This window comes from Trachurus japonicus, chromosome 23, assembly GCF_045865225.1.
Source record: "Trachurus japonicus isolate A0001 chromosome 23, Traja_1.0".
Classification (NCBI taxonomy): domain Eukaryota; kingdom Metazoa; phylum Chordata; class Actinopteri; order Carangiformes; family Carangidae; genus Trachurus; species Trachurus japonicus.
This window is the reverse complement of record NC_140929.1, coordinates 768587-794816: the sequence shown is the minus strand read 5'-3', so window position 1 is coordinate 794816 and position 26230 is coordinate 768587. Positions and strand designations below refer to the sequence as shown.

Here is a 26230-nt window from a genome sequence, read left to right as displayed (position 1 = left end):
CTGCTGCTTCACCACCACGCTGCTCTGACGCTGGAATAAACCAGCTGCTCTGCTGCACCTGAACACACCGCCACACCTGGACTGTTTCACACGGTTTCAACAAACCCCAGAATTAGAAAATCAAGATTTTAGGCCTTAAAAAGTCTTAGGGATAGTTCACCCAAAATTCAAATTTCACTCATCATCTCATCATTTTCTCTTTTTGTTTTTGGGAGCTGAAAATATTTAGTTCTGTTCATTTGCAGTATCACAGATGATGATGATGATGATGATGAATCTTTAGCTGCTCGGTTTCTGCAGGTTTCACCAACTCAGATTTAAGACTTTAAGACCTTTATAAGACCATTATGAATGAAATTTAAGACCGTACAAAGCGTCACAAAATGACTTGTAAAGTGAACTGGCTGAAATAGGAGAAGTTGTGTGTTGGGCTGGTTTGTAGTTGTAGTAAAGCAGATAAAGCAGAATGAAGTGTCGCGGGAGCATCTTATTGAGCATTTGAGGTAGAAAATTAAGACTTGAACACAATACTTACAGGGATAGTTGACCCAAAATTCAAATTTCACTCATTATCTCCTCCCCCTCATGTGGACTAAGGGCTGGGAGAAGTTTCAGAGTCCTCCGTGGCTTCTCTGAGTTACAGGGGGTCTCGGCGTAGCAGTGCATGTCAATATGACGGTTGCAAACGGATACCAGCTGTCTTCGTATAGACTTATTTAATTTTTTTCGGAACAATTTCTCATTTCGGGGGTTTCAATACAAGACGGACATTACATACGAGCAGCATGGAGGTATTTGGATGTTTTTTGGTGTGTCTTTTTGTTACGAAGACAGTTGGTATCCATTCTCAACCGTCATATGGACATGCACTGCTACGCCGAGACCCCCTGTAACTCAGAGAAGCCACGGAGGACTCTGAAACTTCTCCCAGCACCTTAGTCCACATGAGGGGGAGGAGATAATGAGGGACATTTCAATTTTGGGTGAACTATCCCTTAAACTGGGAGCCTCAACTGTTTTAAACAGGTCTTAATTTTCTACCTCAAATGCTAAATAAGATGCTCCCGCGACACTTCATTCTGCTTTATCTGCTTTACTACAACTACAACTTCGCCTATTTCAGCCAGTTCACTTTGCAAGTCATTTTGTGACTCTGCATTTCTTTTGTACGCTTTGTACGGTCTTAAAGCAGAAGTAAGCGATCCGGTGGTTTTGGCTAATGCTGCGTTCCAGGCAGGCTTTTGAAACCGTAAATTACAGCTTCAAGTCACGACTTACGACTTTGTAGCGTTCCAGACAACCCACTCGTGTTTCTCCGACCTGTTTTACCTGTGAAAGTCACTATAACGGCCACTCGTAACTTCTGACCCGTGAACTCGTACCAGATCGAACTGGTACCACTTCACAGGTCGGAAAAATACGAGTTACGAGTTGCCCTGAACGCACCATAACGTCTTGTCAGCAGATGGAGTTAGCAGCCCCCGCCCTCGTCATGGATCTATTGGTCCTCGTCCCTACGTCGCCACATTCAGGCGCATCCCTTGGCTGCACACACAGAGAGGACTGCCCCTTTATGCCGTTCTCTCTCCTCATTGGATAAAGGTTGTAGGATACAAGGAAAGTTTTCTCCTGGGCTCAGAGCAGAGCAGAGTGACTGACAGACCCGTGTTTCAGACCAAACACTCTATAGAAGTGATTGCTGTCGGAAGATACAACTATTTAAGACTTATATTAAAGGGATAGTTCACCCTAGAATGATATTTCGCTCATTATCTACTCACCCTCATGTTGACTAAGGGCTGGAAGAAGTTTCAGATTCCTCCGTGGCTTCTCTGAGTTACAGGGGGTCTCGGTGTAGCAGTGCATGTCCATATGACGGTTGCAAAGGGACACCAGAGCTCTTCGTAAAAAAACACACACAAAAAAACATCCAAATACCTCCATGATGCTCGTATGTAATGTCCGTCTTGTGCTGAAGCCCCAAATTGCGTAATTGTCCCGAAAAAAATTAAATAAGTCTATATTTTAAGCTTGTTTGTAGCGGAAGCTTCTCGAAGCTCCTCTTCCTGGTCCGTCCAAATCTCGCGTGATTCGCAGTAACCGCACTGACGCATGCTGACGCCGGCGCAAATCACGCGAGATTTGGACGGACCAGGAAGAGGAGCTTCGAGAAGCTTCCGCTACAAACAAGCTTAAAATATAGACTTATTTAATTTTTTTCGGGACAATTACGCAATTTGGGGCTTCAGCACAAGACGGACATTACATACGAGCAGCATGGAGGTATTTGGATGTTTTTTTGTGTGTGTTTTTTTACGAAGAGCTCCGGTGTCCCTTTGCAACCGTTATATGGACATGCACTGCTACGCCGAGACCCCCTGTAACTCAGAGAAGGGACGGTGGACTCTGAAACTTCTTCCAGCCCTTAGTCAACATGAGGGTGAGTAGATAATGAGCGAAATATCATTCTAGGGTGAACTATCCCTTTAACACAAATATATCACTTACTTCTACTTTAAAGTCTTAAATCTGAGTTGGTGAAACCTGCAGAAACCGAGCAGCTAAAGATTCATCATCATCTGTGATATTTCAAATGAACAGAACTAAATATTTCCAGCTCTCAAAAACAAAAAGAGAAAAATATTTAGGATTTCTATCTCTTATAAAAAAAAAAATCGATCAATAATCTATGAATCAATAACAGGAAGCAGGTTTCCTTCTGTAAAACAACAACTGGGGCTTTAATTTTGTTTTATTTTGACAGCCAACACACGTGTCGATCATCATCCAGCTGCTCTGTGTGAACCGAAACCACGTGACGTCACAGCAGCAGAACCTGTGACGTGGAGCAGGACGTCACACCTGAGCAGGTAAAACACCACGAGGAAGAGCAGCCTTCTCCTCTTCCTCCTCCTCTTCCTCTTCCTCACTGTGTGTCACCGCTGTTTGTGTGTGTGTGTGTGTGTGTGTGTGTGTGTGTGTGTGTGTGTGATGCTCGGTGATGCTGACAGACGCGCGTGCAGCTGCAGCCGGAGCCTCTGAAGCCGCCGACTGACCCACTTTCACCCGGGACAGGACGAGCTGCTCGCTGCCTGCGACCGTCACACACACACACACACACACACACACACACACACACACACACACACACACACACACACACACACACACACATTGCCTACACATGCACAAACACAAACACACACTCTGTCTCCACCGTGACTAATATCGAACTGAAATGGAAGTTGCGTGATGCTTCAGAATGTGGATCAGAGAGTGAAGGATGTTTTAGTATTTAGGCCTATTTATCTATTTATTTATTCTATTCTATCTATCTGACTGTGCATTTTGAATTCCGTTGTACACACAAAGTAGCCTACACAATGACAATAAAGTATGTATAAATGTAGAGATGTGTGTGCTGTGATTGGATGGTTAGTTCAGTCTGAACAAAGACGCAGCAGCGGAGCGACATGAAGCGGCGTTAGAGCAACACTACCCCGGGTCGGAGCTCCTTACCTGGGCCAGGCCGAGCAGGCAGAGCGCGGGGAGCAGCAGCAGCAGCCGCGGGGGGAAGGGGAAGCAGGGGGACATGCTGCTGCTGCTGCTGGGTCTGGGTCTGGGTCTGGGTCTGGGTCTGGGTGAGGCTCGGAGCTCCGGCTGCTTTCTGCTCTCGGTCCGCGGCGGCGCATCCAAACAATGGCGCCTTCTCCTCCTCCTCCTCCTCCTCTGCAGCATCACTCCTCCTCTCCTCCTCTCTCCTCTCCTCCTCTCCTCTCTCCTCCTCTCCGCTCCTCTCCGTCTGCGTCTGTTCCGCTGCTCTAACGCCGCTCCATCATCTTCATCTGCTTCATCTTCGTCTTCATCAGCACCGTGTGGTTACCGCAGCTCGACGCGGCCGCGCTGCGAGGGAAGAGGCCGAGCTGCGGGGGCCATGGCGCGGCCTGACGAGCTGAGATGAAGCTGCTGCTGCTGCTGCTGCTCAGGCTGCTGTTAAAGCTGCTGCTGCTGCTGCTGCTGCTGCTGCTGCTGCTAGCCCCGCCCTGCAGCTCCCCCTCCCCCCGTCTTCATCCTCATCTTCATCAGCATTACAGCATGTGGTGTATGGAGCCATTTCCCTGACATTAAAAGTTTGCATTTTGCAGAATGTGGCATTGTAATAACAATTTTTGGCATTGAAAATAAAATTTGGCATTGTAATAAACGTTGTATTGACACTGAAACAAGTATCGGCATTGAAAAATGTTGGAACACAGGCATAAAAAATACAATATTTAATTTGGATTTTTAAAAAAGAGATATTATCATGTAGTTTTCAATGTCAGTCTTCAGATTTCTTCTTTATGTCCATCTTTTTCAGTGTGTTTTTTTACACTGCATTTTCCCCCCCAGTCTCACTGGTTTTCAGTTGTTGTTTTTTCTGTTTCAATGTTCTTTTTTTCAATGCCAAGTTACTGTCAGGGTTTTGGCGTGGAGGGGAGGGTCTGAGGGGAGGGGCTAAATTAAATATTGTATTTTTTATGCCTGTGTTCCAACATTTTTCAATGCCGATACTTGTTTCAGTGTCAATACAACTTTTATTACAATGCCAAATTCTGTTTTCAATGCCAACTTTTAATGTCAGGGAAATAGCTCCATAGTGGTGTAATCTAATGTTCAGTAGTGGGTAAACTGCTTTTTAGGTGGTAAACTCAGGGCCGTTGCTAGAAATAGTAAAAATTTCTCAGAAAAAGTGGTAACATTTCTAAAAAAAAAATAAAAAAATAAAAAAGATTACAATTTTACAAGAAACTGGTAAAAAATTTCTCAAAGAAATTCTAGGAAAATAAAAAAAAATTGAAAAAAGAGGTAAAATTTTGCAATTTCTTTTTTTTTTTAGAAAAATCTAGTAACATTTCTCAGAAAAAGTGGTAAAATTTCTAAAATGATAATAATTTTTAGAAGAAACTGGAAAAAAAGTGGTAGGCTACAATTTCTCCCAAAAAGTTAAAACAAAATTTTAGAAAGAAGTGGTAAAATTTAGCAATGTTTTTTTTTTTTTTAAATCTGGTAAAATTTCTCAGAAAAAGTGGTAGCCTAACATTTCTAAATAAAAAAATAAAAAGATTCAAATTTTAGAAGAAACTGGTCAAAATTTCTCAAAGAAATTCTAGGAAAAGTGGTGAAATTTCCCCCCAAAAAGTCAAACAATAATAAAAGAAAGTGGTAAAAGTAAAAAATAGTATATAGTAAAAACTAGCTCCATAGTGGTGTAGTCTAATGTTTTGTAGTGGGTAAACTGCTTTTTAGGTGGTAAACTCAGGACCGTTGCTAGAAATAGTAAAAATTTCTCAGAAAAAGTGGTAACATTTCTAAATAAAAAAATAAAAAAGATTACAATTTTACAAGAAACTGGTAAAAAATTTCTCAAAGAAATTCTAGGAAAATAAAAAAAAAAATTGAAAAAAGAGGTAAAATTTTGCAATTTCTTTTTTTTTTTTTTTACAAAAATCTAGTAGCCTAACATTTCTCAGAAAAAGTGGTAAAATTTCTAAAATGATAATAATTTTTAGAAGAAACTGGAAAAAAAAGTGGTACAATTTCTCCCAAAAAGTTAAAACAAATTTTTAGAAAGAAGTGGTAAACTTAAGCAATTTTTTTTTTTTAGAAAAATCTGGTAAAATTTCTCAGAGAAAGTGGTAGCCTAACATTTCTAAATAAAAAAATTAAAAGATTCAAATTTTAGAAGAAACTGGTCAAAATTTCTCAAAGAAATTCTAGGAAAAGTGGTGAAATTTCCCCCCAAAAAAGTCAAACAATAATAAAAGAAAGTGGTAAAAGTAAAAATAGTATATAGTAAAAACTAGCTCCATAGTGGTGTAGTCTAATGTTCTGTAGTGGGTAAACTGCTTTTTAGGTGGTAAACTCAGGGCCGTTGCTAGAAATAGTAAAAATATCTCAGAAAAAGTGGAAACATTTCTAAAGAAAAAAAGAAAAAAGATTAAAATTTTACAAGAAACTGGTAAAAAATTTCTCAAAGAAATTCTAGGAAAAGTGGTGAAATTTCCCCCCAAATATCATACTCTTATCACATAGACGCTGGTCCTCAAACTTTTTTATATCAAGGACCGAAAACTGACACAAATGAGACCACGGACCCCCATTGGACAAAACACCAGAAATACACAAACTATCAATAGCCTATATGTTTAAATTAGGCGTAGCTACATTTTAGAAAAGATTATAGAGAAATTTCTGGGGAAAAAGTGGTAAAAATTCTCCCAAAAAGTTGAAACATTTCTAGAAAAAAGTGGTAAAAATTCTCACAAAAACATAAACAAAACAGTAAAAAAAAATTTTTGAAAAGAGGTAAAATTTTGCAATTTTTTATTTTTTTTAGAAAAATCTGGTTAAATTTCTCAGAAAAAGTCGTAAAATTTCTAAAGATAATAATATTTTTTTTAATTTTAGAAACTGGAAAAAAAAAGTGGGAAAAAAAGTTGAAACATTTCTAGAAAAGCTGCTGCTGCTTGTTTTGTTTGTGGCCCTGCACTCTAAGCACAAACACCAAATCACTGGTTAAAACTGAATACAGACATGTTTACTCCCTCTGAGGTTTGAGGACATTTTCTCAACTTTTACATATTTTCTTAAATGTATCTTTTTAAGATACTTGCAGATGTAACAATACTCAAGTGTTTTATGTCTAAATATTAGAAGCTCCGCTGTAAGCACACTGAGGCCAGTTTGTCCTAGAACACTGTAGAAAGAAATAATTTAGGACAAATGCTGGAAATTTGAGGTCTGCTTTTTGAAAAATGTCAAATCCCTTGTGAAAACACTCCTTCAGTCATGAGAATGAACTGTTTTGGTGCTTGAAATAGGATATGAATACAGTAATAGATACGTGTAGAAAACAAGTCTAAAATGACATTTTGTCAGATTGCTTTTTGAGCACAAATGTTGTCATTCTGCCGTTCTATTTTCACCAAATGTCTCAAATGTGAGATAAAAGAAGCTGAATATTGACTTCACATTACATATAAAGCTCATAGCTGCACGTGCAGACCTCAGGATGTTTAAATGACTTGATGAACCCCGGTACCTTTCTGATCATGTGGCCCCCCACCTAACGCCTGTGGCCCTGAACAACCACATAGAGGGTTTATACCAGCGGCCGGCCCTGCCTTCATCAGCATTACAGCATGTGGTGTCGTCTAATGTTTTGTAGTGGGTAAACTGCTTTTTAGGTGGTAAACTCAGGGCCGTTGCTAGGAATTCTGGGCCCCCTGAAAGAATACTAAAGTGGGCCCCAGCCCCCTGACTTTCCCACTTTTTTTCATATGTATTATCATTTTTTATTTTGCCTACTTTGTTTTGATGCTAATGCAGCATTACTATGAGTATTAGTCAGGGTCTTAAGCAGAATAAATCAGTAATACAAAGATTAGACTACTGGGGTTTTTTATGGGCCCCACTGGGCGCTGGGCCCCTAGAGTTATCATCACCTTTCTCCCCGATACAACGGCCCTGGGTAAACCCTTCATACTTGTTTCACATAGACGCTGGTTCTCAAACTTTTTTTATATCAAGGACCTAAAACTGACACAAATTAGACCACGGACCCCCATTGGACAAAACATTTTGAAGCCAACACCAGAAACAATCAATGGACGTTTAAATTAGGCGTAGCTACATTTTTGAAAGATTATAGAGAAATTCCTGGGGAAAAAAAGTGGTAACATTTCTCAAAAAAAGTTTAAACATTTCTAGAAAATAGTGGTAAGAATTCTCACAAACAAAAATGGTATTATTGTTTCCAGTTTCTTCTCAATTTAAAAAAAAACTTTTGACTATTTAATACCTATATAGGCTACTATTTTTACTTACCACCTTTTTTTAAAATTATTGTTTGACTTTTCTTTTTTTTTCTTTTTTTTAATTTTACCACTTTTCTTAGATTCTCTTTGAGGAATTTTTACCAGTTTCCTTCTAAAACAAATTTAACAGTTTTTTTTTTTTTTTTTTTTTTTTGAAATTTTGCCACTTTTTTCTAAAATGTTTTAGTTTGTGGTGAGAATTTTTATATCAAGGACCCTAAAACTGACACAAATTAGACCACGGACCCCCATTGGACAAAACATTTTGAGGCAAACACCAGAAATTCACTGTTTTATAGAAAGAGAAACAACCAGAGTCAATAAAACTCTGAGTAAAATGTAAAAAAGTGTCAGATAATCACAAATTCCTACACACATGAACGCAACACGATGTTATGAACACGTGATGATTTAGATTTATACACAGAAAATACAAATAAACATGAATGAACATTAATAAGCATTAATAAACATTAATAAACACTAACACTTTTGCTGTTTATTATGGTCTGGTTTTGTCTCTATTGACACGTTGTTTCCCATCGATGCTGCGTTCACGTGTCTCTGTTTGTTCAGGACAATTCATGAGAGTGTGGCGCCCTCTGCTGGTCACAGCTGCAACACACACACACACACACACACACACACACACACACACACACACACACACACACACACACACACACACACACACACACACACACACAGTAACTGGTAACTGGTATGTAACACCTGGTTAAAAGGAAGAACCAGTTATTAATGTAAAGTAAATAAAAATGAAAACTTAGATGTGGGCCAGTGCTCAGAAGATTAGATTCACTCTGGAGAAATCAAAATCAAAAATCAATCAAAATATCAAAATAAACTTTAATGTCCCCAGAGGGAAACTTATCAATGCTGTACATCCTGCATACAGAATTTAAAACCATACACCATTTCACATACTCACACACACAACCAACAGATTGATTGATTGATTGATTGATTGATTGATTGATATCTTTATTTCGATCATGTAAACGACAGTGTAAAAGACATTAAAAAAATAAGATAAAATAATAATATAATAAGTGAACAGAAAAATGTATACACAACATCTCATAAGCAACGCAGTTTACATGAGCGAAAAGGAGTAGGAAGAAGTATAAATTTATCTAATCCTACCCCTTTGATTTTAACTATATGTTCTAATTAAACATTTTACACATTTTAATCCAAATAGTAAGTAAGCAAACACCTTGTGTGAATTATTCAATGTACCTCTGGAGAATCATTTCTTTATGTCTCTTTTTAAACATGATTACACTCTAAATGTTTTTAATTTCAGTAGTTAGGGCCACGGGCAATCGCACCGGGCACTGGTCCCAACAGCTATGAAATAGCTGCAGGGACCAGTGCCCGGGCGAAGCCCGGGCACTACTGTTATTGTGTGGATTTTTTCTTATTATTCTTCTCCTTCATCTTCCGGACGCTTTTTCGGTTCGCTACTAGTCCTGCAACTCGAAGAGTTGCAGGACAAATTATATATCAAAACGTGCGTCTTGATCGGGATCGGTGTGCTATTACTTTTCTCAACAGTGTACGAATTTTTCGCGACGTAGTCGCGAAAAACTGCGCAAAAATTTTGCATGTAAGTCAATGGGACGGGCGAAAAAAAAAGACCGAAAAAGACCAATCATTGGAGTTTAACAAAAGTCTACTGCTCAGGCATACTTTCACCTAGAGACTCCATTTAAACTTTAAACAGTAGACACAAGTCTTGTGTATTGTCGTATTACTCCACGTTTTGATAGGTCATATAGTTTTTGATCAATCCCTGATCAATGACCATGATCATTTTTGGAGAAATTATGAGTTTATAATGGGTGTGTATTGCATGGAATGTTCGTGTCAGAGTGCGTGACATCATCGGTTAGAGTGGGAGAGAGTGAAGAAACATTCTGTATTTTTTCTGGATAAATTGCCACCACGGCCACAATTTACACTCTACAGACATAATTTTTTCAGAATTTGTAAGACAAACTTGTTATCTCTCATGTCATGTGCTCAAAATATCAGAGAGACTTACAGAACTTACAGAATCAGCCTCTGAGTGCGGCCACGTCTGTCCCTGCTCCTCATTGAGTCCAATACAAATATTTTCTGAGAGGAGCAGAACGGCCTGATGTTTTAAAACTGCCAGCGTCTCCAAAATATTTACTGTAGGAACACCAAATCGTACCGAAATTTTCAGTAAGTCCTTAGAGCAACGTTGATCTGTGTTTTGTTCTGATAGGAGTTACCGTTTTGTCATGCTAAGCCTAATTGTGAGGCCGGTTTAGAGGCAGAAAATGGCTGTTTTTCTCCACGTTTCTGTCTGTCTCAGCCTGCGGGGGCCCCTATCGCCGTGGTAACCTCTTTGATCCTCAGGCCAGAGCTCGTTAACTTCATAAACAATCCACCTGGCGCTCGTTTAAATGTTTATAAACACAGACACAGCTAAATCAGACTGACACAGGATGCAGCTACTAACTAACTATGTGTCAAGTCAGTCACACACACACACACAGACTCTAGAGCCAGCTTCATGTGATTACAGTCACACACACACACACACACACACACACACACACACACACACACACACACACACACAGGTAACCTAATGTGGTTACAGCTCCTCCACATCAGTGCTTATCGAAAGATGATCATGTGTCTGTCTGATCAGCTCTGTCTTGACCTTAAGATCGTGGGTTTGATTCCCATGTTGACAGAGATGGCACAACCCGCAGTAGCTCCCGTGGCCCATTCAAAATTTCCCGAGAGGAAATTTTCTAGTTACTCATATTATTCCACAGTTTTACTCCACAAATGGTGATACAGAAACTTTTCTTTGTTGTGCTCTGCCAACCTTTAGATTTGATTTCTCTCTTAAATCATAACCTTGCTCTCTTTCGTGAAACATTCTCTGAATGTTTCTTGGTAGCAGATAGTTCCTTGCTTTATATAATACCTGGACTGTTTTATGCTCCACCAAATCAAACAATTTTAGAGTTTTAGATTTCCAAAATAAGTCATTGGTGTGTGCCCCATAATCAACCCTGTGAATAATTCTCATTGCTCTTTTTTGCAGTATGAAAAGTGGCTGAAGTGCAGTTTTGTATGTGTTTCCCCATGTCTCTGTACAGTACTCTAAATAAGGAAGAATCAGTGAGTTGTACAGAATATAGAGGGATTTATGATCTACATGCTTTGCTTTTACCAAAACTGAAATGCTGCGAGACAGTTTAGATTTGATATGTTTAATGTGAGGTTTACAGCAAATTTTGTCATCTATTATCACTCCCAGGAATTTATTTTCATTTACTCTTTCAATATTTACACCATCTATTTGTACCTGTATTTGATTGTGTATTTTACAGTTTTCCAATGAGATCACCTACTCATGGGTGTGAGTAGAAAAGAAAACAAACAAGAGGTCACTGTTAAATGTTTAAAAAAAAAGTAAATAATCAAATTTATTTCAATGTGAATCGATTCTCTTCTTCTTTTCTTTCTCTTTCTTATCTCTTTCTTTCAGAATCACAACTATAACACATAAGACAAAATCTAAATACACAAACTATTCCCTCTTTTCCCTTACAAATCCACCTGTCAGGTAAAGTATAATTTGATGTCTAATTCTTAGTTTAGTGCTAATTTAGTTATTTTAATTGTCTAATTTATTTCTAGTTGTAACAGTAGGCTAATGAATAGCACAAAAAATAATAATATCACAAATAAAATAAAATAAATCAACTTCTCTGACAGTCCAGGTTCAGTGGGGTTTGGTTCAGACTGTATTGTCCGACCATCTGAACTGAAGAATCAGGAAGTGGAAGTTGTCGATGAAGAAGGGGGTGATGAGGAGGATGAGGGTAACGATGAGGGGGTTGATGATGCGGGGGTTGATTTTTTTTTTTGTGATCAATTTTTTTTATTAATATTTATCTATTTCAATCCAGTAGAACAACAAAGATATAATAAAAAACAAACAAACAAACAAACACACACCTAGAAAAGAAGAAAAATAAAGAATGAAAATACCCCTAACAAACAAAAAAAAACAAAAAATAACAGAAACAAAACATAAATTCAATATATACAGACATCTAAATATATACCCCCCCTCCATCCCCCCAGGTCAACCTCCTTAAAACAACAACAACAAAACAATACAAAAAACAAAACAAAAAACGAATAGATCCAATTTAAACTGTAGAGATTGAATTTACATGTACTGTATGTGCAAACTTGGACCAAAAAATAACATTATCTTCCTTCGCACCATGCATGCATACGTGCTACAGACATTTCAAGATTTGCCAAGTCCACTACTGAGCATGCCCATTGGTCATAGGACAAAGTGTGTGGGGCCTTCCATCTCTGGGCAATGAGCAGAAGGCACCGGCGTTGTCTAATGGACAAATTCAGACCAGAAAAATCATTCAACAACAAAGTGACTGGAGAACATGGGATTACAACATTCAGCATAACAGACAGTCTTCTTACAACAATTTTCCAAAAGGATAGTATGGGAGACCGGGGTTGGTTGTCACACTTTTTACTCCTGTACGAATTGCTCATCTTCAAAAAAACTTTGAACAGTAATTCTTACGTTAAATGAAAGCTTAAGGTCTTAGTTGAAACTGGTATCCTTTTTGTCTTTAGAACATATTGCAACAAGAAGTAATTCACCATGAAAGACACTCTGACACAATGTGACAACCAACCCCATCTCACAGGGTATGGGGTTGGTTGTCCCTGTGGAGGTTCAATAGGGTTTCAGTCATATATTAGGATTTTAAAAGAAGATGTGTAACTTTCTTGTTTTTTAAGCTAGGCACACCAAATAACTTTTGAAATGAATATCACCTCTGTAATAATCACCAGCGCCCCGAAAACGATCAAATTATCAAATCATTATGAATAAGTTACCTCATTTGGCAACAACAAACAGCAGATAGCCTACATGTCCAATATTATAATAAGACTGAGGCAGGTGATCAGTTCTCTGAATTATCTAATGAGAAGTAAAATGGAAGAACTTGCAGTGCTATAAAATTATTTCATTGTGAAAGCCATTGTCACATGTGTGACAACCAACCCCCAGAGCAGTGAGACAAACAACCCCAACTGACCATTTAACAAACATGTTAAGCTAACTACCACATAGCTTTAGCTTGCTGGCTAAAAGATGACTACAACAAAAACTACCACTTTTGTTTTGTTAATGAGTGTTTTATTGTGAAATGACTAGTAACGTGTGAGCTGTTATTACAAAAATAACACAAACATGAAAAATTACTCTGACCCATAAAAATGATAAAATATATCCTCACCTCAATGTTTAGTGTGCATTCAATGACTATTGCAAAATGAACAGGAAGTCAGGGGCAGGGCTCAAATTTAATATCAACATCATGTCACAGCGCCTGTAGTGTGGCTGTAATAAGCACTGTGACAACCAACCCCGGTCTCCCCTACTGGAGGACAATTCCATGTGAAAAAACGTGCTCGGGGAGCAGAGTTGACGGTCTGGATTTGGAGCACGTTTCATCTGAAATAATTTCCGAGGAGTGCAATAAAGTCTATGTACAAAATTATAATGTATCATTTGATGATTGGGATTGATAACAGAATATTTGACCACACCATGTTCCAATCTACTGCTGAGGAGGAAACAGAGAGGTCATAACTCCAACAGGTTTTAATGAGCAGAGGCGATTCTGCTGCTTTGCACATGAAAGCATACAGGTTGGAGACCAAACCCTTGGCAGATTGATTGGAACAGATTTTATGAATTGATGATGTGGGGGGTTGATGATGTATGAATATAATTACACTACTTATTATTTACACTAAATAATTGAGGTAATATTGAAGTCATTAATTGTCATCGATACCAAATCAAACCACATCCCCACCAAAACACAACTCCGCCCACACCAGTCAGCTACGTCTTCCCCAGAATGAGGGAACAAATTAAAGCAGAAGTAAGGAGAATGTTTGTGTTAATATGTTTGCCGTTCTCTCTCCTCATTGGATAAAGGTTGTAGGATACAAGGAAAGTTTTCTCCTGGGCTCAGAGCAGAGCAGAGTGACTGACAGACCCGTGTTTCAGACCAAACACTCTATAGAAGTGATTGCTGTCGGAAGATACAACTATTTAAGACTTAGATTAACACAAATATTCACCTTACTTCTGCTTTAATGTATGTTTAATATGTTGCAACCGTCCCTGATCCGTGTTGCAACCGTCCCCACGTTTGGGGTCAGTTGCAACGTCTGGATTCTTCCATTCAGATGAACATTGTGATTGATGTGTCATATGTAACCATCTTTAAATGGTGTGACTAATTAGCTGACACATGTATGTTTAATCTATAAAAGTTTGGTGAGCCTTTAGTCCAAATAGTCTCAGAGTAACTGAGAAAAATTGTTGAAAAAAGTGTTGCAACTGTCCCCATGCAGTCTCCCCTAAACTAAACTTTATTGACAGCGGGGCCGTTGACGAACAGCATCTCTTCAGTTCCACCTTAAGAGTCTCGGTCCAGAGAGTTGATCCTCAGCAGGAAGTCTGGAAGTCTGAGGCTGTTGAGGAATTAATGAAGAGCAGGGAGAGAGTGTGTGTGTGTGTGTGTGTGTGCGTGTGCGTGTGTGTGTCTGTGTGTGTGTGTGTGTGTGTACGTGTGTGTGTGTGTGTGTTTATTGTTTCTGAGCTGATTTTCAACCTTTTCCTGGAATTCAACTGAAACTTTGTTCAGAGAGAAAAGTAACACAACCACAGACACACAACCACACGCACACACACACACACACACACACACACACACACACACACAGAAACACACACACAGACACTGGAAGAGGAAATAAAGTCAATAAAATTAACAACCTCCAGTTTATAAAAGATTTAATCAATTGATTCATTTTTATCTCAAAGTTTTGACCTAAAAAAGTTTTTTTCTTTTTACAAAGTTTTAATTTAAAAAAAGAAATCAGATTCTTTGAATTTTATTTTACAGTTTCACATCAAGTTTCATCCTCTGACCCTTAAAGGGATATTTCACCCAAAATCTATAATTCACCAATCAATCATCATCTCCTCACCGTCATGCCGATGAAGGGTTTGGAGAACATGACGGGTTTTCATATAATGGCACCGGTCGGATAGAGTTCACTTTTGATTGGTCCAAAACACACAACTATGAAACATCCAGATAGCTCCATACTGCTCGTCTGTACTGACCCACGTGTCCTGAAGCCGCCACATGGAAAAGTTGTTCAGAAAACATTAATGTGATGTCTGTTTTTATCCTTGTTGTAGCAGCAGCTCCCAGTGGCTGTGTGAGATTTGCTGCGAGATGTTGGTTGGTCGTGTCGTGGAAATTTTCTGTTGCTGCTGCTGGTGGAAAATGAAATAGAGACTCGCCGGCCATCATGATTTTATTTCCTTGCAAGGAGGAAAGGTCAGTTCGACCCAAGTGGGTGATGGTAAAGAAAAGACAAAGACAATGGGAAAACCTAAACATTTCTAGCTGAGGGAAGGTCCACTTCTGGGGTGTGTTTGTGTCCTTTGGCCGGCCCCTTCCCTGGTTGTCTTTTCACACCTTCACCTTTGAAGGCATCATCACCGGTCTCCCCAGGTATAATGGAGTTAAGAGATACAATTTAAAATACAAAGGGGTTTGAGTGTGAATTAGGAAGTGGGAAGTTGGGCATCACAAGGTGTGTTTCCATCAGCTGTTTAGATGCATCTAGATGTATCGCATCGGAAAATGATGATGGAAACGCCGTGATTCGCATTAAAATCCCCTGATTCGCACAAACTGAAATACGCTGCTATGGCCGGGTTTTGGTTGATTCAAATGAGATGGAAACAGCTGTATGCAAATCAAGTGTGACGTAGCCACTTTCACCCCGTCTGCTCCCGTGTTGCAGTTCACTCACAAGACAACATCAGGGTTTCCGCTGTCACACAACAATTAATTAATTGTGGCGCATCGCCACGGCAAAATAAAAGCCCCCACACACCTTCATATGTGATTAGGCTACTGCACAGTTCTTCATAGTTCCTCCTAGGGCTGGGCGATATGGCGATATTAGATGGTGAAGGATTAGAGCGTGTAGACGATCTGCCAAAGTGCAGAGATCGTAGGATCGTCTGGGGCTCATTCTATAAACTGCAGTTCTATGCTGCAAAGCGCAAACAAAGGACATTTACAAAGTTTATCTAAGAGAGAAAACAACAATTACTTTAGTTTGTATCTTTATTTGGCCCTTTTCAATCAGCTATTTAGTGTTTGATACTTAAAATCCTGTTAAAATGACTGTGATGAATAAAACAAACAGTAATGTCTTCATTGATATTTTACTTTCATGTTTATTGAAAGCTACCTTTTATGTTGCAAGAGTGCACTTTATCAGAGTGTTGTTGTTTACCTTTTACTATGTTTACGTTGTTTGCACATGTTGGCAAAACTGCAACAATTTAGATTAAAATCTGTTCAGAAAGGTTCTTTGGCCTAAATTGTCTGTTTTTCTTTTTTCGATTTAAGATCGTGATGAAATCGAAATCGTGACTTCATTTTTAAAAAATCGTGATATGATATTTTTGCCATATCGCCCACCCCTAGTTCCTCCTCAGTAAAAACCAAACTTATCAACCAGCGCATCCAGAGTTTATCATTAATAAAGTCTCTCTCTCCCACACACACACAGACAGGTCGCGTTATGACGGTAATAAACATATGCGCTAAATCGCGCTAATGTGTTCAAATCAGACCGTCCGTCCGTCCGTCCGGCCGGGGGGCGGTGCAAAGTCCGTAGATGGAAACACACAGGATTCGAATTTCTTTTAATGCGCATTGCCCAGTAATTCGAATCACTTTAGATGGAAACATGGCTACAGATGGTTAAAGCAGAAGTAAGTGATATATTTGTGTTAATATAAGTCTTAAATAGTTGTATCTTCCGACAGCAATCACTTCTATAGAGTGTTTGGTCTGAAACACGGGTCTGTCAGTCACTCTGCTCTGCTCTGAGCCCAGGAGAAAACTTTCCTTGTATCCTACAACCTTTATCCAATGAGGAGAGAGAACGGCATAAAGGGGCAGTCCTCTCTGTGTGTGCAGCCAAGGGACGCCGTGAATGTGGCGACGTAGGGACGAGGACTGTTATGGTGCGTTCAAGGAAACTCGTATTTTTCCGACCGTGAAGTAGTACCAGTTCGATCTGGTACGAGTTCACGGGTCAGAAGTTACGAGTGGCCGTTATAGTGACTTTCACAGGTAAAACAGGTCGGAGAAACACGAGTGGGTTGCCTGGAACGCTACAAAGTCGTAAGTTGTGACTTGAAGCTGTAATTTACGATTTCAAAAGCCTGCCTGGAACGCAGCATTAGCGAAAACCACCGGACCACTTACTTCTGCTTTAATGGTAAAGGAACTTGAATTTACAATTGCAGAAGGAAGTCTGGGAAAGTACGTAGGGTGTAGGAACGTCTCAAGTGATTAAAACAAAGGAATATTAAGATTTACCATTACAGTCGTTGTAAACCATTGGATGTTTGATGTAAACATGGAAGAACTGTCTGTGTTGCTGTTGCATGCTGGGAGGTGGTGACATCACAGCTGGGAGGTGGTGACATCACAGCAGGACTTGGAGCAGCGTGTCCGGGTGCAGGTCTGCGGCCTGCAGACTCTGCAGCAGCCGCTCCACGGTGGCGCCGCGGCCCTCGCTGCGCCGCCACCGCACCAGGCCGTCCAGCGCCGCCGCCCGCGCGCTCAGCCCGTGGTCGGCGCGGCAACGGAACACGGCCTCGGCGCTCAGACCCAGGTCCATCAGGACGTCCTCCCACCGCGCGCCGAGCCGCTCCGCCAGCCGGGACAGCTCCCGGTCCGAGGGCCGCCGCGCCAAGACCGCGGCCGGCAGCCGCCAAGAGGCTGGCAACACAAAGAAACACATAAATAAATACATAAATACATAAATACATAAATAAATATATAAATAAATAAATAGACCGAATCTCCTTGTTGTTTACAACTACTTCCTGGTAGAAAACCAGCATGAGAACAATAGTGACGGACGAGAGTTTCACTATATTTATCTACTTGTTCATGTCACTATATCACCGTTTAGACTAATCTGATGTTTGTAAAGTTTATAAAACCAATGATTGGACAAACATTACTATTTACGTGTGCACATTTTTGTAATTAGTCATGGTTATCATAGATTAGCTGGGCTAACGGTTAGCTACCTGTTTAACTTTAATAACTCAGTGACTCAATAAACGCTCCATGAACAAATATTTTCTCCAGCGGATATCTGAGTTCCAACATGACTGAGCTAACTGGAGTAGTTTCATGTGGTGTCCCACAACGGGAGGGTTTTAACAGCTGACGTCCTGCTGTTAGCTTAGCTACCGCCGTTAGCTTAGCTACTGCTGTTAGCTTAGCTACCGTTAGCTTAGCTACCGCCGTTAGCTTAGCTACCGTTAGCTTAGCTACCGTTAGCTTAGCTGCTAATCACGTAAATAGTAATGTTTGTCCAATCATTGGTTTTATAAACTTTACAAACATCAGATTAGTCTAAACGGTGATATAGTGACATGAAAAATGAGATAAATATAGTGAAACTCTCGTCCGTCACTATTGTTCTCATGCTGGTTTTCTACCAGGAAGTAGTTGTAAACAACAAGGAGATTCGTTGTAAACACCTCAAACTGATTCAGAAACATCTGGATTTTGATTTCAACTAAAAAACAGAAATTTATTTCAAAACTTTATTGACAACAGGATCATCACTGTTATTATTGGAGGAGGAGAAGAAGAAGAGGAGGAGGAAGAGGAGGAGAGAAGAAAAGGAGGAGAGGAAGAAGAGGAGGAGGATGAAGAGGAGGAGAGAAGAAAAGGAGAGGAGGAGAGGAAGAAGAGGAGGAGGAGGAAGAAAAGGAGAGAAGGAGAGGAAGAAGAGGAGGAGGAGGAAAGGAGGAGGAAGAAAAGGAGAGGAGGAGAGGAAGAAGAGGAGGGAAAGAAGAGGAGAAGAGGAGGAGAGAAGGAAGAAAAGGAGAGGAGGAGGAAGATAGGAGAGGAAGAGGAGGAGGAGAAGAGGAGGAGGAGAAGGAGAGGAGGAGGAGTAGAGGAGGAGAGGAAGAAGAGGAGGAGAGAAGGAAGAAAAGGAGAGGAGGAGAGGAAGAGGAGGGAAAGGAGAGGAGGAGAGGAAGAAGAGGAGGAGAGGAAGGAGGGAAAGGAGAGGAGGAGAGGAAGAAGAGGAGGTGAAGAGGAGGGAAAGGAGAGGAGGAGAGGAAGAAGAGGAGGAGAGGAAGGAGGGAAAGGAGAGGAGGAGAGGAAGAAGAGGAGGTGAAGAGGAGGGAAAGGAGAGGAGGAGAGGAAGAAGAGGAGGAGAGGAAGGAGGGAAAGGAGAGGAGGAGAGGAAGAAGAGGAGGAGAGGAAGGAGGGAAAGGAGAGGAGGAGAGGAAGAAGAGGAGGTGAAGAGGAGGGAAAGGAGAGGAGGAGAGGAAGAAGAGGAGGAGAGGAAGGAGGGAAAGGAGAGGAGGAGAGGAAGAAGAGGAGGTGAAGAGGAGGGAAAGGAGAGGAGGAGAGGAAGAAGAGGAAGAAGGAGGAAGGAGAGGAGGAAGAGCTCTCTCCTCCTCTTCTATTTCAAAACTTTATTGACAACATCATCGCTGTTCTCGTCTCCATGGTTACTGTATAACCCAGTGTTGTGTTTGATTAAGAATCTTTATTGACACGGTGACGGTGACGGTGGGGGCTGCGCCGCTCGCTGCGCTCTGATTGGTCGACGGCATCAACAAAAACAACTCTCTCTCCCTATGAGGTCACTGTGACATAGGAAGTGCTGCTGTCGCCGCGGTAACCTCGCTCTCTGTCTGTCACACACACACACACACACACACACACACACCGGTCATGTGATGTTCATCAGCTTCAACTGAGACTGACGGAGAAGTTCCTGGAAAGAAGGAGGAGGGGGGGAGGAAGAAAAGGAGGAGAGGAGGAAGAGAGGAGAAAAGGAGAGGAGGAGGAGGAGGAGGAGAGGAAGTAGAGGAGGAGGAGAGGAGGAAGAGGAGAAAGGGAAAGGAGGAAGAAAAGGAGAGGAGGAGGAAGAAAAGGAGAGGAGGAGAAAAGGAGAGGAGGAAGAAAAGGAGAAAATGAGAGGAGGAAGAGGAGGGGAAGAGGAGGAGAGAAGGAAGAAAAGGAGGGGAAGAAAAGGAGAAGAGGAGGACGGTGGAGAAGAGGAGGAGGAGAAAAGGAGAGGAAGAGGAGGAGGAGCTTTCTCCCTCTCCTCCTCCTCCTCCTCTTCCTCTCCTTTTCTTCCTCCTCCTCCTCTTCCTCTCCTTTTCTCCTCCTCCTCCTCCTCTCCTCCTCCTCTTCTCCTTTTCTTCCTCTCCTTTTCTCCTCCTCCTCCTCCTCCTCCTCTCCTTTTCTCCTCTTCCTCTTCCTCCCCTTTTCTCCTCCTCCTCCCTGTCCTCTCCTCTTCCTCCTCTTTTCTCCTCCTCCTCCTCCTCCTCCTTTTCCTCCTCTCCTCCTCCTCTTCTTTCTCTCCTTTTCCTCCTCTCCTCCTCCTCCTCTTCTCCTCTCCTCCTCCTTTTCTTCCTCCTCCTCCTCTCCTCCTCCTCTCTACTCCTCCTCCTCCTCTCTTCTCCTCCTCCTCCTCCTCCTCCTCTTTTCTTCCTCTGAACCAACTTGTTTCCAGGAATCTCTTTGTTCTTTGTTCGTCTGTTTGAAGTCCTGGAAAATTCATGGAAAATTCCTGGAATTTCAAACTTTCCTCAAACAGTTTTCTGTTTTTTTTTTCTTCTTTCAGTGAATTTGTCTCTGAACTAAATCTGATTATTAATCTGCTGATCAAAGTGTTTTTATTTTTTTTATCTCTCAGTCTCAGTGTTTTTCCTCACATTTCAAAATAAAAGTCTTTCAGTCTAAACTCTGAAGCTTTGTGTCGTTTCCTGGAAAAACAAAACTGGGACCGGTTCCCAGAATCCACCTCAGACCCACATGGAGTCTGTCGGCCATGTGACTGATCCCGTAACCACGGCAACCGCTGAGCCGACCTGGTTTTTTTAGGTGGTTACTGGTTAAACCGAACCTGCCAGTCACACGCAGCAGGGCTTTTATTTTGAAAGACCCAAATATATCCCATTCATACGCCTATTTATTATTTTTCTCACGTGAATAGGGTACAATTTTTAACCTTTAGATATCTCCATGAAAATGACTGAGTTGATTACTTACATTAAGACAAACAAAAAATGTATTACAAGTTTTTTGAAATACTTTGTTAACATGAGCAAATTTGCATAAATTTGCATAAATTTGCGTAAATTCCACTGTTTTGACGGCACATGTATAGGCTGAAGGTGCTGTGGTACCGGCATGAAAACTGGACTGAGTTGACTCCAGAGGTTCCTAAAGGGACCTGTGTATTGTCTTGAAATTTCGGACCAAGTCGCTGTGTTTACTTTCACTTTCGTGAACTTACCAACTGTAGCTTTAATGAGATAGGTTGCTAGGCTACCATGTAAAACGAGTGCTTCCCGCAGCAACGGATTCTTGAAAAATTGCAGTCATCTTGAAATTTAAAGTGGTTTCTTGTCGGTTGACTGATGGAGTCAACAACTTCCAGTTTTCATGCTGGTGCCACCACAGCACCTTTATATATACATGTGCTGTTAAAACTGTGGAATTTATGCAAATTTATGCAAATTTGCTCATGTTAACAAAGAATTTCAAAAAACTTGTAATACATTTTTTGTTTGTCTTAATGTCAGTAATCAACTCAGTAATCTTCATGGAGATATCTAAAGGTTAAAAATGTTTACCCTATTCACATGAGAACAATAATGAATAGGCGTATTATGGGCTATATTTGGGTCTTTCTCTAAACTTTCTCCTAGTGGGATTCTTCTGGGCTTTTTTCCCTCACTCAGGACATGTTGAGGAAACAAAACCAGTTGAGTTTGATTCTGTTGCAGTTTGTTAAACGTTGACCCCTTTTTTGGCTTAAAATGGCTGGACTATACCTGCCGGACTCTCCCCCACAGTCCCGGGTCCAGGTCCAGGTCCAGGTGGACCGGCTGCTGCTGGACTCTGCAGGTCCAGCAGCAGCCGGTCCCGGACCCAGCTGAAGTCCTCCAGGGCCTGCAGGAAGCAGGGGAAGGCCCGGGGCCCGCGGCCCGGCAGCAGGTCCAGCAGCTTCAGGGCCTTGAGCCGGTCGGTGGTCTGAGCCTCCACCTGCTGGACCTGGTCCTGAGTCAGAACCTGCTCCTAGAACCACAGATACAGAAGACTAGATGACTCACTGCTGCTATATAGAAAACTTCCTTAATTCATAAGCTTCCATTTGAGTCCCAGATAGCCTTTCTATCTCCAAAGCTCCACTTGCTGTGGCCAACGGTCTCCTCTATCTCTCTGTTAACATGGAGTTTTTCACAATAGGTGTTGCATTGTTTGGAGGCAGCCTGTAGCTTTCCAGTAGCTGGTAGAAAGGCTATCTGGGACTCAAATGGAAGCTTATGAATTAAGGAAGTTTTCTATATACATGTTAGGCATAGATATTCTCCATAAAGTGCTGAAAAATCATAATTTCATGAGAATTTGTCAGGCGAACAGTATTTTTTTTTGTCTTTTTTGGGATGTTGAGGGTGATATCTTAAAATCGAGTTGCAACAAACCCCAGAATCTTTTTTTCCTGCCTCCCCCTATGTGTCAAGATACTCTCTGCCAAATGTTATAGTTGTATGACTATTTATGCCATTGTAGTACCTAAATATTTGCATTTACATCATTTCGCCAGCAAAACTACCCCAGAAAGGGGTTTTGTCCCCTGTAGCTTTCCAGCAGCTAGTTGACCGGGTTGTCCACCCAGGTTTTAATCCTTCAAGTTCTGCTGTCAAACCTTTTACAACGCTCCCTGTCTGATTTTTTGCTTTGCCCCCTGGGTAGACTGTATAAAAAAAGATGCTATATAGTATATAAGTATAGTATAGTATTATAGTATTCTATATAATTGCCTGGAACAGGAACGGAACGATGGCGTCGCAGACCAGCAGCTCCCCGGACAGGAACACCCGGTGCTTCCGGAGCAGCGCTCGGTGGACCGGCTCCATGAACCGGGTCAAACCGGGCCAAACCGGGCCACACAGAGCCGGACTAACGAGCCCAACCGAGCCGAGCCTGACTAACCCGGACTAACCCGGACTAAACCATCATGGAGGAGGCTCTATGCAGGCACCAGCCCGCCAGGAAGACTGCGCTGTGCTCACTGTTATTGTGTCCGACGGGAAACACGAGGCGGAACCAACGCTCAGATTTCTAAAAAAAAAAAAAAGTGGTTGATTAGTAATAAATTTTGTCTGATTAATAAGATCAAGGAAGTATCTTACAAAATTATACATAAAATATATCCAGCAAAAGATTTAAACTTGATATTGAATATTCCTGTGATTTTGTTTGATGAATCTATAACACATTTATTTTTTCATTGTTTATATTGTCAAATGTTTTGGTTAAATGTACAAAATTGTATTGAAAACAAAACTGGACATTCACTACAACTACGTGAAAAAGACATTTTGTTTTACTTTGAAAATGGAAAATTGTTTTATTTTTTTTGTACAACTTATTTTATATTTAGGTAAATTTCACATACACACAAAGAAATGGACTAACAGCAAACCAAATTTTACACTTTTTTTGCAGGCACTTTATCAAAGCTTTAAAAACAAACTCTATTTTGCAGAAATTTTTATTTAATTACTATGTTTTTTTTTCTTCTCTTTCTCTCTCTTTGTATATTTATACCTTTATTTATTTTCTCTCTTCCCCTGGCTCGACAGTTTTTGTTATGTAGCTATATAATTATTAATAAAGTTGAAAAAACAAACAAAAAAAACGCTCAGATTTCTGATGCAGAACCTCCAGAACCGGTCAGAACCGGTTCATCTGTCTGGTTCTACTGATCCACAGTCGGTTCTCACCTTGTTCAGTAGGCTAATTAAACAGATCTAATGACCTAATGACATGAACTTGTAAGAGTAAAACGTGTTGTAGTCCAGATTAGATAGATAGACCACCACTGTCTCCAGTCCCAGTCCTCATTATAATAACCATGTGTCTACATTATTCCTCCTCAGCTACAAGTTGTTACCATGATTACACAGAAACCAAAGTGAGACAGGGACATTGGTGGTTAAGACCAAGACCTTGAAGATGTGGACTCAACACCAGAGACCGACCTGAAGACTATTAAATATTAATAGGACTAAATTAGCCTTTGGCTACACTCCGGCTTGCTTACATCTTATTCCTAGTGAAGAAATGTTCATTAGCATGCATTGTCCCTCCCAAATAAACTAATAATAATAATAATAATAGGCCTGCTTTATATTCTATTTGTCAGAACTGAGCTGGGTAAAATGTCTCCCACAGAAACTCTTAAAGTTAGAATCTCAAATCCTGGTCTCAAACCTGGTTTCACTGGACTGTAATTGATTTGTACTTCATAATAGTTGTTTGACTGTGTTCACTGTTTTCACCTGGTTTCAGATATTTTATTTTACGTAAACTCTGTATTCTCTATTGTAAATGAGGACCCTCCTCAATGGTCTTTGAGAATAAATTAAGGTTATAATAACAGTAATGTGATGGTGTTATGTATTTAGAAAGAAGAGGGAGAAACGGAGTGAAGCACCATATAAAACTTTATTACCCAACATGCTCAGAGTCTGAACTGTACCAGGAAACAGTGTGACACATCAATAAATATTAAAGTCAAAGCGTCGGTAGAGAAGCAGTAGTCGATCGTATCGTACAGTCGTCGTCCTCGTCGTCTCAACATTTACTCATTTGTCATGCAGACGAAGACCAAGACGAAGACGCCTTCAGACACTCGTCCATCGCCGGGGAAAACAAGCCCCTCCCACCCGGGGTTAAGCTCCTCCCACAACGCCGTAGAAAAGTAGAAAGGGGGCGGGGCTTATGAGGGCGATCCAAAACACACACATCGAACCAAACGTGTGCAACAACAACCACAACGTCCTGTTTACCTGAGTGACCCGCTGTCACATGACCTCGTCAGTGTGTGTGTGTGTGTGTGTGTGTTTTCCTGCGCTCTGATTGGTCGACAGCGACGGCGCTACATCCAGCAGGTACAAAGTCGAAGTGAGTTCAGTGTTTGTTTGTTTTGTTTTTCACCCTGACGGACGTTTGACCACAGGTGACCTCTCCCTCCTCCTCCTCTGCTGCTGCTGCTGCTGCTGCTTCGCTCCGGCCAATCACACGGCTCGATCTGCTGCTGCTGCTGCTTCGCTCCGGCCAATCACACGGCTTCGTCTGCCCGTTGACAGGCGGGAACGACAGGAAGTGAAGTGAAGTAACGAAGGCTTCAACGCTTTTAATCGATTCTGGGAAAATGACACTGAATAAACCGATCAATATCAATACTGACCATCACATCCTCTGTTCTTTGACTGTTTGGTAACTCTTTAATTTACAGGCCTTTAATTACATCATAATGTCAAGAAATAACAATTAATTATGTCATGAAGTCTAGAAACAGCCCATAAATAACGGTCAATGTCATAGTAATCTCATGTTTTTCATAAAGGTAATAGATTACACATGCTTTGAATTTTTTCTCCACCAAGTCGTTGCAATTGACCGATATTTCTAGGCTATAATTTCTCTACATTACTATGAAATTGACCGTTATTTCTTATTTCTAGACATTATGACGTAATCAACGGCCTGTAAATTAAAGGGTTACCGTTTGTTTTAGTGTCTGCGACAAATGTGCTGTATAAATAAAGTTTAACTCGATTTGAATAATGAGCAGCAGCACATTCAGTTTTTTTCTTAATCAATAACTGATAATCAGTCCTGTGTAAATAAAGTTTATTCCAGCTCTGATGTCACTTCCTGTCTGTGTTTGGAGGCGTTTAAAGACGCCTGCACCATGGGAAATCAGAGTGCTTTAAAAAACAGAGTCTGAAAGGAAACCAGGAAGTGTGTGTGTGTGTGTCTGTGTACCTCAGCCCCCCCTGCAGTGTCTCTTTAAAGGGATACGCCAACATTTTTTTCGTGTCTTGCCTCACTCCCGAGTCCATGACCAGCAGATAGACACCATCCTTTTGACTGTGCGTGCAGTAACAAGGGAGATAGAGCCGTATCGCCCGTAATTAGCTTAGCTCAAACACTGGAAGTGTATAGGTAGTGTTAGCCTGCCTCCACCTAAAGTCGCTAATTAGCTTAGCTCAAACACTGGAAGTGTATAGGTAGTGTTAGCCTGCCTCCACCTAAAGTCGCTAATTAGCTTAGCTCAAACAC

The 26230-nt window shown here is 40.9% G+C and overlaps 2 protein-coding genes and 1 long non-coding RNA gene across 3 annotated transcripts in view; all 3 read right to left on the bottom strand.

The window, feature by feature from the left end:
- ptpro (protein tyrosine phosphatase receptor type O) overlaps positions 1-3594 on the bottom strand; it is a 98475-nt gene extending 94881 nt beyond the window's left edge. The window contains exon 1 of the mRNA XM_085769918.1: positions 3520-3594. Coding sequence (XP_085626044.1) covers positions 3520-3594 — 75 coding nt within the window. The remainder of the gene's footprint in view (positions 1-3519) is intronic.
- A 13892-nt stretch (positions 3595-17486) lies between these two features.
- Positions 17487-23137, bottom strand: cradd (CARD and death domain containing adaptor protein). Its single transcript, XM_085769339.1, has 3 exons — positions 22918-23137; positions 21958-22171; positions 17487-17839 (listed from the first exon to the last, which is right to left on the bottom strand). Exons 1-3 carry the CDS (start codon positions 23011-23013, stop codon positions 17529-17531), a joined length of 621 nt encoding a protein of 206 aa, XP_085625465.1. The 5' UTR covers positions 23014-23137; the 3' UTR covers positions 17487-17528.
- A 1451-nt stretch (positions 23138-24588) lies between these two features.
- Positions 24589-26230, bottom strand: LOC146962235 (uncharacterized). Its single transcript, XR_015035055.1, has 2 exons — positions 25250-26230; positions 24589-25205 (listed from the first exon to the last, which is right to left on the bottom strand). It is a non-coding gene; the product is annotated as an uncharacterized LOC146962235 (long non-coding RNA).